The following is a 13,554-nucleotide window of genomic DNA, read 5'->3' on the forward strand; positions in this document are numbered from 1 at the left end:
AAAAGCAGCCTGAGGAGGAAGGCAGTGGCGTTACCCACATGACCGCCATTTCTCCCATTCCTGTCTCCGTTACCGTTGCACATCCTGTCCACCAAGAAGTCTGGGATCAGCAGTGGATCCTTCTGAGAGCATGGGGCTCCCAGCAGCCGGCCGAGGATGCTGACTCCTGACATTGGCTCTTCAGGTCAGAATCACCATTTAACTTTGTCCCGTTCATTTTCCCAGGACATGGATGAGCTACAATCTCAGCATAGGTCAAAGCATTCCCATGGCCACTTTAATATGACAAACATGTCTAGTCTTGCGTTCACCATCTATGAAAACAGGGCCGCAAGCTTCACTGGGTTTAAGAAGTACATGAACCAGCTATAGCTTTTGTTGCTTAATCACCGGGTCCCAGTTTCAACCAGCAAGGGCATTCTTAAATTCCTGAAGCTGCAAATTAAGGCCATTCTTGTTTATTTGTTGAGGTTATTTTGGTTCTGGTGTGCTACTGTAACAGGGAATGAGCAAGACAATGTTAAAGGGGGCCTTTGCTTTTAACAATGAGTAATAGCTTTTCTTTATTGAACTGTACTCTTACAAACTCAACAAAATGTTACGTTAATTCCATTTGTATCTCACTCGTCATCTGCCTGGAGATATCCCGCTTTATCCTCAGAACAACAATCCTATTACATAGGACTGGCTGAGAGATGGTTGCAAATTTAATGCCACCCAGTGAGCTGCATGGCTGAGGTCGAATATGAACCCAGGTCTGCCTGGTCCAAATCTACTGCTTGGTCCCTTACACCAGCCTGGCTCTCTGAAACACCCATCTCTATGCTGAGGTTTTGATGACTAATTTACATTTATGAAGGCACTGGTTAGAACAGGGGTGCCAACCTTGGGTCCGCAGATGTTGTTGGACTCTATTCCCACCATCCCAAGCCACAATGGCCATCAGTCATAAAACCATCTGAGCACCCAAAGCTGAGAACCCATGGGTTGGATAAAAGATGTCCTCAAATTCTACCATCAGCTGACAGTCCTAATTCTAAAAGGGAAGCAAACTGGTTCTTAAGCATAAGTGCTGAACTCACCTCCTCTTGCTGGGGACTTTGTAGATTTGGGGGGGCCTTGATATTTAGGGCAAGTCGAGAAGAGAACAATATATATGCACGTGCAGGCACCCAGCACCTCACCTCAATAATGTGGTCTTGTCCGTCCTTGCCATGCAAAGCCTCCACAGCGCAGATGTCCAAACCCCCAAAGATTTCTGAACAAGTGTCCACCCACAGCTTGTACCTGCCAAAAGAGGCAGCGATCAGGTTGAAGTGACTGACATACTGCAGGAAATGTCTCTAAATCCTTTTTCTTGGCTATTTTTAGCTTGGAGGAGGGTGGTGGGAGAAGCTACAGAGACTTCCCCTGGTCGGCCAGTTGAATATAATCCACCCACCATCCCACCCATGCCCACCATCACCCTTTTCACTCACCTGTCTGACATGGCAATTTGCTCCAACATGGCAGAGCCCGTGTTGGTTTTCCAGTTCCCTGACACGGAGGTTCTCCTGCCACAGAGCAGAGAGCAATGTAAGTGTTGGGAAGTGGAGTGGAGTGGAGGGGGAATGGGGGAAAGCCAAAAAGCAGATTATTCCTTCCAGAAGGAGCTAAGTACGATCCAAGAAAATGATTTTCTGATACTGAAAGGTTAAACAAGACCCGCTAGGAGAAATATGAAGCTTGTCCGGTGGAGTATTCATTATCAAGTACAATGCTGCAAGAGCACAGCCAGTGGCCCCCTGTGCCCCAAAGGTGTGGCCCAAACCATCCAGAACGTTCAAGGTTCTGTAAGGTGACCAAATGCAAAAAAGGACAACCTAGGGGCACTGCCCCAGACTCACATGTAGGCCTTGTAGTTAGTGCCAATCTTCTGGATACGGACATCATATTTGGCATCAATAAAGGGCTCCGAGGTGGCATACGTTTTAGTGAGGGCCACCACGCTGGCAATGTCCTGGAAATCATATTGGTTCTCCACCTTCACCTGAAAGCAAACACATGGGAGTCTTCATTTTCACTGTGCCCAATGCAAACAAGCTTCTACTAGCACTAGACATTTATATACCGCTTTTCAACAATGGTGCTCAATGTAGTTTAGACAGGAACAAACAAACAAGGCTTCTCTGTCCCAGAAGGCTCGCAATCTAAAAAGAAACACTGTGTAATCCTATGAGGGGTTTCACCACAGTAGTCCCATCCCATCCCACCTCCCAAAAACATATTGTCAAACAATGGGGCTGCCCCTTTAAAACCCATTGTTTCCAAGCTCACAGTCACTTTTTTGCCCACACTTCCACTGATTAGCCCTCCAAAAGATGAGCCAATTGCCATGTGGGGAGTCAAAGGTGGGGGAGGGGATGGAAAGAGTTTTTCAGCTGGAGACAGATAAGGGGATTTGGGGAAAGTGAAAGAAAACAAAGAGGGATCCTTAGTCATGGTCTGCATGTTCATCCCACTTCCGCCTGCAGTACACAGAACTGGAATTTTTACTGCACTGCCAAGACACTTCCCATCACCAAGACATTAACTTTCACAGGCATTGTGTTTGTCAGTGTGGATCTCCCCTTCCAATGTAAACACAACTTCTCAGCCAACTTTACCCTCATGAAGACCTCATAAGGAATATGAGGTGTTCTTTCAAGTGATGTTCTCCAATTCCATCTTCTCTAAGGAAGGAGACACCAAGGAAAAACTAGTGTGTGCGTAAGCACTCAGTATTGTTTTGACTATATGTGCACAGTGTACATGCAGAGATACGTGAAGATCAGTAATTTCTTAGTACACTGCACACACTACCAATGTGGTTGACTTATAAGCAAAATATGACAACTGCAGTTCTGTGGAATTCTTAACCACAGTGAGAAGTGAAAACAGAGCAATGCTTCTTAAATGATTCCTAAGAAGTCCTACTGAAATTAAGTAATCCTTAAGAGTAACTCCGGAGTAGTACTATTGAGTAACTTAATCTGGATGTCAGCCACTGTGTCAGCTCTCAGGAAGCTGGTTCCTTAAGTGCAGGACATGTGCATGCCCTGCCTTCAGGCTATGGCATCTTGTCAAATTGCTTCAAGACCTTGAATTTGGAAACACCAACAAAATAGATCTGAAAAAACTACCAATTTTCTCACATTCCTCTCAGATCTTCATGAAGATAAAGTTGGCCAAGAGCTGGTGCTTTCATTTGAAGGGGATACCCAAAACGCCACATGTAAAGGGTTTCTTTGTCTTAAAACCCTTCTGACACCTCTGTCCACTTAATAAAACTCCACTGCCACCAGTCTCTAGTTATCCTTAATTTTACATCACTCTTGGGTCTTACCCCTCCTGTAAAGGTAAAGTGTGCTGTCGGGTCGGTGTTCCTGGCACCCACAGAGCCCTGTGGTTGTCTTTGGTAGACTACAGGAGGGGTTTACCATTGCCATCTCCCATGCAGTATGAGATGATGCCTTTCAGCATCTTCCTATATCGCTGCTGCCCTATATAGGTGTTTCCCATAGTCTGGGAAACATGCCAGTGGGAGGTAATAAGGCATGGGTGTGGTTTCAATCGCTGGAGGGGACAGGGGGAAATAAATAATATGCAGAAGAGGTTGAAGGGACTGGTTAAATGGCAGGTCTTAGTCCTATTCCCTGTGGAACCCACCAGCCAGATCCCCTTTGTTCCCTGCAGCCACTGTAACTCAAGCCCCGGGACGGAGCGGCCTTGTTCTTCCTTCTTCCAGCCACCGGTTGGTTCTGAGTTGGTGGTTGACCGTTGAGCCCTGGAGATTCCATGGCAGTTTTCAGTTGCTGAAGAAGACTAGACCAAGACCAGGGACCTGAGCCTGACACCCAGCTCCCTGAAGCCTTCCCTGAATGGAGCCACACCACGTGCTCCCCCTCAGCCTTCCCCAGAGATCAGCCCCAAGGTGTCTGCCCTCACCCTCTCCCCGTTTTCTCCCTCAGCTCTTCTCAGACGCCCCTCTGAGCTTCCTCAGGCTCACTCCTGAGGCACCATTTTCATACCATCTCAGAACCTTCAGCCAGAGCCAGCCAAGTTCTCAGTCTTGAACCACACAGGCCAGGACCTTCCCCTGAGGGGCTCTTCTCTTGGTCTGCTCAGGATGTCACCTAAACCCTTAAGTTTTTAATGTCGCCACTGCCAGTACAAGAACCAGCCAGCCAAACAAACAAGCCCTGTCCTGATTTACAGTGAACTAGAACAGTGTAACTGCTCTAGTTCACCGAGCAAGCAAATTTAAAGTAACAATTTACAAGCACAATCATATGAAACCAACAGTAACAAGAGAATTAAATTCCCAACACACCATATAAAATGTCTGTGAAAACAATATCACGTCAGATCTCTTTGGAAATATATGTTTGCTGAATAACTTGGCAGATCTTTCACCATAGTTGCATAAAGATGCAACTACGCAAATCAACACCTGAATAGTCCCAGTAATTTTAGTGGACTCACAATGGACTTTCCTGTTCCACCTTAGCTGTGTGAGAGCGAGTGTCTAATTTCTACTACAATGTGCAGCTGGTAGCCGGAAATGAAATATCCTGGCCTGCCCAGTAGGTTACTAAACTTCTACCCTGTTTTCCCAAAAGTAAGCCCTACACCGAAAGTAAGACCTAGCAGTAATTTCTGATGTACCGCTAATTGCCCTAGTGCATTTTGGGGGGCTAAAATTAATATAAGACACTGTCTTATTTTCAGGGAAACACGGTATACTGGCATACCAGCCAACATATCCCTATTTTTCCATTCAGGTAATGGGGAAATAGGGACATGTTGACAGGTATGTACTTGTATGCACTTTACAGGGGCAAGAGGTGTTCCCCGCAACCTTTTGGAGAAAAGTCATACCACTCACCTTGCCCATTCCAGAGTGAGCATGTCCCATCTTCACCACCACGGGGTACCTGGAGGTTGTGAGCTGGAAACAGAAGGAGAAAGAGGAATCAGAAAAAAGTCACTATTCTTGTGATTAGACATGGAACAAGAACCCATGGGCATCACTGCAGTGCCCAGTACAGTTCAAAACCATCATGAAATCGAAGATGACACAAAACCAGGAATTACTTATTTATTTTATTCCATTTATATACCGCCCTTCCTGAAGTGGCTCAGGGTGATTGATATTAAAATAAAAAACACAGCACAAAACAATAAAACAAGAAACACTGATTTTTCCTAACATTACCCAGGTAATTTTATAGTTTAGAATTACTATATTTCACTATTGTCACTATATTTGTGACAAATGATGAGTGCATACTGTTGTGCATAAGAAAGCAGAACCAAATGCACAAGTTCAAGGCCTGGTTCACACAACCATGTCCATCACTTGATTTTTCAGCACATGTGATGAAATCTGTTACAGGGAGCACTAGTGTGGAGCCAGTCTAACAATCCGATAAGGCCTGGAGTACCATGCCCCATTCCAGATACCCAGGGTGTTGATCAAGTGGGAAAGGTTCCATGGAGAAATGGACTGATTAGAAATTGCCCATATATAAATTCAACAGTAAATAAATAAATAAGTTGCTAAGAATTCTTGAAATACCTGGTGTATAAACCAAATATGTTACTATCTTGGGTCTTGTAAGGCAAAAGATAAGCTGTGCCACCTGTTTTGAAATTTTGATTGATCAGCTGGATATTTCCAGAAAAATCACCCATCTATTCTAGCCACAATTTTAATCCTTAAGCTGAAGAAATGCAAGAAGAAGGTTCTTAAGATCTCAAGGAATGTATACAAGAATAAGGGAGTATCTGTACTAACTGTTCTCGCTGTGCCATCTGGAAACATCCATCATGTACGTCTGGCATGTACTACTAATATATGGGATTTGGTGCAAGTGTGTAATGTCACAATGTATCTAAGCATTCGGCGGGGGTGGGTGGGGTGGATTTCCCCATTTTAGAAGAGTTCAAATATGCAAGGTTAGTGCCGGAGGGTGGCAAGGTCAGGCATTTTCCAGGACCCCAAGGCTGGCAAAGGGCCCAGTGCCTCCGTGGCCCTCCTACGCTCATTTTGTACCTCACAATGTCAAATGCAACATTTAAAAAGGTGACTCTGCATGCCCCAGAGGCCTTCCCAGTTAAGGGGCCCTCACTCAGGGCTCCTAGCCCCAGAGCCCTTCAAATCCCAGAGACGGCACTGCAAACACAGGCAGGCTGAAATCCCACAAACTACACATCACAACTGCCATCTTCATCCTTGGAACATATTGTTTCCTGGCTTGAAGGAGATATCATTCCACATATTGAGACATGTATTGTTAGGGAATATTATTCTGTCAGGCAAAGTGAAGACGACCACCTCTCTAGATTTTTATTTATTATTTATTTAATCGCGGAAAGTGCTTGTGCAATGATTTCTGATGGATGGGGACTATTCCATTGCCCTTGGCAGGGGCTGAAGGAAACAGTGGCATCACAAATCTGGTTGCAGAGTGAGATTTGCAGCCAGCTGGCAGGAAACAGCGTGAGGAGGTGCAAGAGGGTGCCAATGCTTTTAAGGAACTGATGCAGTTTCAACATGAGGGCTGTCAGTCTGGGTGCCTGTCTGCATCCCCCAGCATGGTGGAGCGTGTACTCAATTTGCACATTTGTAAATAAACAGACATTATGAAAACCACTAACGTCTCCAGTCCAAGGAAACTGCTGCGAAGTGTCCTACTATTTGGAGAAATGAGAAATGCAAAGCAATGACTCAAATGAGAAATAGCTTTGAAAGCATAAACGGACGCACAAACATTCCCCACAATTGCGCAATTGGCACGCAACACATTTTAAAACAGTAGCAGCACCCAAGAGGAAGGTGATGCAAACCAAATTACGCACACGCCCTCTCAGGCAACCCAACACCCTCCCAATGCATGCTCGGAAGAGCTTGCAGGTAGAAGTGCTTTGTAAGCAATGTGAAAATGGGAAATTCATATTATACATTCCGGTTCTTAGGAGAGGAAGGAGGCCATTTGCAATCCTTTTGGGTTGCCCCTTCGGGTGGGAGGCGCAATACCAGAGGATTGCCAATTCTCTGAAGAGAAGGTAAGAGGACACCAAGCAGAAGCAAATCAGGATGTACTGTACTTCAGGCAGAGCTGCAAAAAGCTTTCCAATGCTTTGATGGCAAAGGCTCTTGTAGGAACAAAGAAGTAGGGATGTGCACGAACCTGTTTAGCGTTCTCTTCTTAGAACGCCGAACAGGTTCAGAACCCCCACATTTGAACCAGTTCAAATGTGGGGGCGGCTTTAAGGACCAGGTAGGGTGTACTTAGACCTCCACCACCACCACCACCACTGCACTTCCCTCTCCGGCACTCTGTGTAGCAATAATCCAGTGGGGCGGCAGCATAACTCCTTGCCACCCCGTTGTTTCAGTGACCGGAAGTCACCAGAAGTGCTGTGCAAGCGTGCATGCGTCGCAGACGTGCACATCGTGCATGCATGCAACATGTGCACAATGCGTGCATGCACGCATGGTACTTTCACCCCACAGGACTATTTCTACACAGAGGGCCAGAGGGCCATGCACATCCCTACAAAGTGCACCCTCCCCCATCCTTAAATCCACCCCTGCCCCACCATCGGCTCAAAGGGAGCCAGTTGCATGCACATCCCTACAAAGATGGTCAATTGGCCATCCATGGGTCAGATGATGTAGTCCCCAGAGCATTTTTATATCTGTCACTCATAAGACCTGCCAGATTTGATGTGCTTGTTTCACGCCTATCCTGCTCTTCTTTCAAGAAGTTGAAGGGCAAGCTAAACAAGACACTAAAAGTGTCATTTTCTAATTAGGGGCTTATGTTTTCTTGCAACTAGCTGCCATATGGGACTGAAATCTCGGATCGAGACCAGTTGTAGGGAGTGTTTAACCTTTTCCTTTCATGCTGTTTTCCCACCAAAACGCAATCCGCTCCCAAATGGCTATTTAACCCTAGAAGTGCCATTGTTGTAAATGGCCCTTTCAGGATTACAGAGCTGTACCCCCTACTCTGTATCACAGTCCCAATAAAAATTGTGGTCCTGCACAGCTGCTACTTGTGAATAAGCTTAAGCCTCTATAGTTAGTGACACATGTAACATCACATCTAGCTTGGCCTTCAGAGTGACGTACACAATCTCTCAGCTATACTGACCAGAATGTGCCCTGCTTAGTTTTAACACTGTGGCACCATCATGAGCCTTCAAACTATTCTCGAAAGTATGCCGGGGAGGAGGAGGCCTTGAGGTGATAGCCTGGTGATTTTTCACTAGCACACCAGTGTTTTTGCACATAAACACCGGTGTTCTCGTGAAAAGAATACTGGGCTATCCCTTTAAATGGATTCCCCGTGCAAGAGCAGAGCCCATTTAAAGGAATAGCCCAGTGTGAGCAGCTGGTGGGCTGCAGGGAGGGGTGGCAGGTCAGGTTGACACCTCCCCGGATTGGTTCAAAGGCACCTCCACACCTCTTGGTTTTAAAAGCAGCAGCTGGCGGGCCACAGCAGGATGACGGGTCCGGGGTCGCTGTCTTCGTCCCACTGCTGCAGGCTCTGCACAGCAAAGGTAATTTCCCAGCACTCAACACCTCTCTTAAAAAAAAAAAAAAGGCTGAAAGGAGGCTCTCCTCCCCTTCCCCCCATACAGGTCAAATCGATTCAGATCAGATTAGAATTGAATCAAGTCAGAATCGAATTGGCCTGGTTATTATTATTGCTTGTTTACACAGTCAGACAGGTGTGATTGACTGGTTTGTTTTATCCAGACATCGAGTCCTTCCCAAGGACCTGAGATGGCTGAATTTTATCATCAATATTGGTGGTGGTGGTGGTGGTGGTGGTGGTTATTAATTCGATTTCTATATCGCCCTTCCAAAAATGGCTCAGGGCAGTTTACACAGAGAAATAGTAAATAAATAAGATGGATCTCTGTCCTCAAAGGGCTCACAATCTAAAAAGAAAAAGGAGATACACACCAGCAGCAGTCACTGGAGGTACTGTGCTGGGAGTGGATAGGGCCAGTTACTCTCCCCCTGCTAAATAAAGAGAATCACCTCGTTAAAAGGTGCCTCCTTGCCAAGTTAGCAGGGTTGTTTAGGGCTGATTTGATTCATGTTCAAATCAAAACAACACATTTTGATTCAAACTTGAATCGAGATTTTCAATTTGTGCACATTCCTAATAGATAACATGATGCGCCACACTATACGGGTGTATGAAACCCGCCAGGGCTGCTGCACAACATGAAAGGTGCTGGAGATGTGGCTCCTGATGGCATTGACTCTTCACACCAGCAACCCTATTGACCACGAGGGGCATTGGGGTAGAGACAGCCAGTAAGGGCATCCCCCCCTCTGACCATGCTTTCTCTGCTCTAATTCCCCCTTTGTTAGACTAACAGTCTCAGGTTTCATTCTCTCACATGGAGAGAGAGAATTCCTTCTTCCCCCTTCCCTTTTTCCTGTATGTCTCTAGCAATGAGGCATGAAAAGTCTTATCTATCTCCCTGGTGGATTTCCTAGATAAACTACTTTATTTGGAACTTTAACTCCATGTCCTCAATAATAATATTAATATTAATATTAATATTAATTAGCAGTGCTCCCTTACCCATGCACTTCCACTGTAGCTGGGGCAGAGAAAGAAATCTCCCCTCCTGAGCTCTCTTACAAAAGGCAGCCCCAACGGCGTTTCTCAAGAGGTCAGTTGCGCAACAAGTTAAAGCAGCATCAGCGCAGTTGCGGAGCAGTACTTCCATTGGGAAAAATGGAAGTGATGCTGCCCAGCTGCCCAGAAGCAACTCAATCGCATTACACCATTGGGGCTGCCTTTCATATTGCACAGCAATCCTGGTGGGCATACCACTGCACATCATGTTGGGAAATGTCTATATACCACTTTTCAACCACAATAGCTCTCAGAGCAGTATATAATAATAAAAGTAGGTTTACAGGTGGATGATATTGCTCTCACCATCACAAATCCAGAATACCAGATGAGGTCAATGGTATCAAAAATGGGAGTGTCATGTGGCTCGTGGCTCAGCTCCCCTGAAATGTAGTGGTGGTGGTAGAAACAAAGTGGGGTACATGTGCTGGTGGCAGATGCCCTTCAAAGTCCAATCCCCAGTCCTGCTGCTGCTTCTTTTGAGTTTCATATGAAGCAGTATCTCAGCTTTGCCTGTGCACATGTTCAATAATTAACGAGAGTCCTTAGAACAACTCAGTAAGGTAAGTCAGTGGCTGACATGTGGCTGACAACTTACTGAAGGACTACTGAATTTCAATAGGACTTCCTCTAGTACAGGGTTTCTTAACCTTGGGCCCCCAGATGTTGTTGGACTACAATCCCAGAATCCCCAGCCACAAAGGCCATGTCTGGGGATTCTGGGAGTTGTAGTCCAACAACATCTGGGGGCCCAAGGTTACGAAACCCTTCTCTTGTAAATTTAGTCAGGATTTCAACCAGCATTATTGTTGATTTGGCAGGAGGAGAGGCTGAAAGATGGTGGCTGGCCAAAGATCACCTAGTGAGTTCCTTGCAGAGGCAAGATTCAAACCAAGAGTTTCTGAATGTATTAGCACAGCCTCTTCACCCACTATGCTATACCAAACATCCAGAGGTGCACCTAGGTAATTTTGGAGCCTGGACCTAAAGGCCTTTGGAGGTCCCCCTCCCCTGCAAATTAAGCATCATCATGCTCGGCCGGGTGACCACACCACCTGGGGCAGACTAAAGAGGATTTGGCGGCCTCCAGGGGCTGTAGAGGCCCTGGACTTTGGCCCCAAAGTCCAGGGGTAAGAGCGCCTCTGCAAACATCCCATGCCAGATCACATTTCTAGGCAACTGGGCTCCTGGAATTTTTCCAGCCACAAGTTCAAGTATGCCTTAAAGACTTCACCTATTGCCTAATTCCTAAATTCCTAAGTTCATCAGCATGTAACTCACTTGCAGGGATTATGATGTCTGACCGTCTTGCACAATATGGGTTTTTCACTGCAAACAATGCAGTGTCCCTAGGGTGTGTGCCTATACAACATATACATGCTGCAAGAGCCCCATGGGTGAGATCATCAGATTTGACAGTCTTACATGTGGGTTTCATTCTTCTGAGTAGGAATCTTGTCATTTATGAGGCAGCCCAAGGACAAACTTTGCTGAAGCCAAATAATGTGCATGAAGACGAAGAAGAGTCATCAAGAAAGCTGACTGTGACTCTCTAGAGTGCCCCTTGAATGGCATACCTGGGTTTGTTGGATAAAACATGGCACATAGCAGAGAGCTGCAGCCAATCCCAGCTCCCCGACAAATTTGTTACAATATATGTGTTTCCAAATTAGTGAGTAATCACACTTTACATGTTCAGACGTATTCTAAAAACCATAAGGGTATACTTAAAATGTCACATGTGATGTGGTCAATGGTTACATGGTTACATTGTGGTCAATGGTTACATTGACCACCCAACTGATGGGTGGTCAATGTAACCCCAATTTCACTTCCTGACTGCAAACCTAGAAAGCTGGCTCTGAGCCACATCTGAGCGACATCTAACCATTTGCAGGTCAGCAAGGAGTTCAAAGTCCCAATTATTTAAAATATCAACTAAAAGGTGTTTTCCTCTATATTAGGATGCTAAAAAGAAGACCGCTTGAGGGAAAACCAAGAGTGGGTTTTAGTGTGAAAGGAATGTCAACTCAAGTTCTGGTAATTAAGACAAATACCTGGGCTGAGCGTGTGCTCTGAGACATCCTGTCCCTTCATTCTAAATATCTGTTCATCTGTGCCACTGTTTTGCACCTGACTCCAGTAGGTGGGCCTCAGACAAGATAGACCCCCACAAGCCAGAAATTTGCCTCAGGGGCGGAGCCACCATTGAGCAAACGGGTTCAAAGAACCCGGGCCGCCACCAATCAGGGGCGGCAAGTGCGCAAGCCCCCCATGTCTGACATGGGGGTGTTGTTTTGGTTCCAAATGGGGCCACACAGCCCCGTATGGAGCCGAAATCGGCCCGCGCTGCATTGGCAGCGCGGCCGGAGTGACTCTCCCTGCCTTAATGGCAGGGAGAGCTGCTCCTGGTCTCACTGCCAATGCAGTGGGGCCGATCGATCTCCATCCCAAACAGGGCAGCGCAGCCAGAGTGCCTCTCCCTGCCTTAAAGCATGTGTGGAATGGGGGACCATGTCCCCCGCGTCTGATGTCAGATGTGGGGGCGTGGGTACCGCGCCCCTGTGTCTGACGTCAGATGTGGAGGGTGGGGCCAGAGGGCGGCGGCGGCCACACACAGGCCACCACTAGCCTCCCTACGCTCCTGGATTGCCTACTCCTGGTTTAGGTCATGGACAGGGCACAATTACTACTACACCAACATTAACATCTTCCACTGGCATCATAGGGTGTAGTTGTGGATTGAGGTATCCTTATGCAAACCACTGAAACTCAGTTCTCCACCTATGGAATGGGATTACTAATAGCTTCCCTTCCTAAGCAGTTAGAGATGCCTGGGAGTATTACTAGGAAACCTCTACACCCTAAAATAATGCCAGTTTAGCTGCCAGCATCAGTAAAGCCTCTAGATTAGGGTGTCATTTAACCCTGAACAAATAAATGTGAGTTGTTGCATACCATGGAGAGATGCAACATCATGCAGGAATTGCAATAGAAAGAGGAGTGTCAAGAGCATGTGTGGAATGAGATGAATAATCCATGCACCGTTCTGTAGGAATTCCATCTTACTAGCCGACCCCGCACAGAGCATCTGTGCCATTACCTCTCCCCCCCATTCTGCCCCAGTCTCTGCTTCCGGGCCCAGTCACCTCTCCTCCCCACTGCCACTTCTGCCCCCCACTTTCTTTCCCCCCTCCTGGGCCTTGCCTCCGCGGCCGGGCCTGCCACCTCTGGCCTCCACGGCTGGGCTGCCGCCACAGTAACCAATCCTCCTGGTGCGCCTCAGCCAATCAGGCAAATCCGCCACCCAGCCAATCAGCTGGGCTCTGAGATGCACATTCCAAGACACACCCAGGAGAATTAATATAATAGATAGGAATTCCAGCCTACATGTCTATGTCATAATTCCACTCAACAGTGAGATCAGTATCATCCTGACACATCATACAGCAAGGAAAGTGCACCTTACTTCCTTTGCACAAGATGCTTGCAAAGGTTTCGCTGGTACCTGTTACTCTGTAAGCCACTTCCCATAAGAGGAATTCCCTACAGGTCTTTCATTTCTCAGTAGGAGTGCCCCCTGCTTCTAGCTCTAAGGCAGCCTGGAGCAGGGGAATGGCTCCTTGATTCTCAGAGCAGCAAATGAGCTTGACCTAGGCGTGATTATAGAGAGAGGGAATCGCACTTAGCCCAGGGGTTTCCAACTTGGGGTCCCCAGATGCTGGACTACAACTCCCATCATCCCCAGCCACAATAGCCAAAAGCCAATTGTAGTCCAACAACATATGGGGATCCAAGGCTGGGAACCCCTGACCTAACCTACCCTGGCCTCGACTGGTACAAGGTACAGTAGTTCCTTTGG

At 46.8% G+C, this 13,554-nt stretch overlaps 1 protein-coding gene across 3 annotated transcripts in view; it reads right to left on the reverse strand.

Annotated features, from left to right (window-relative positions):
• Positions 1–13,554, reverse strand: part of SYN1 (synapsin I) — a 119,812-nt gene that overhangs the window by 10,090 nt on the left and 96,168 nt on the right. For all 3 annotated transcript variants that reach the window (XM_053289103.1, XM_053289100.1, XM_053289101.1), the window contains exons 6-9: positions 4,907–4,969; positions 1,887–2,029; positions 1,479–1,553; positions 1,185–1,287 (exon numbers count right to left, since the gene is read on the reverse strand). In XM_053289103.1, the coding sequence (XP_053145078.1) occupies positions 1,185–1,287; positions 1,479–1,553; positions 1,887–2,029; positions 4,907–4,969 (384 nt within the window). The remainder of the gene's footprint in view (positions 1–1,184; positions 1,288–1,478; positions 1,554–1,886; positions 2,030–4,906; positions 4,970–13,554) is intronic.

Source organism: Hemicordylus capensis, chromosome 2 (genome assembly GCF_027244095.1).
Source record: "Hemicordylus capensis ecotype Gifberg chromosome 2, rHemCap1.1.pri, whole genome shotgun sequence".
NCBI classification, from domain to species: Eukaryota; Metazoa; Chordata; class Lepidosauria; order Squamata; family Cordylidae; genus Hemicordylus; species Hemicordylus capensis.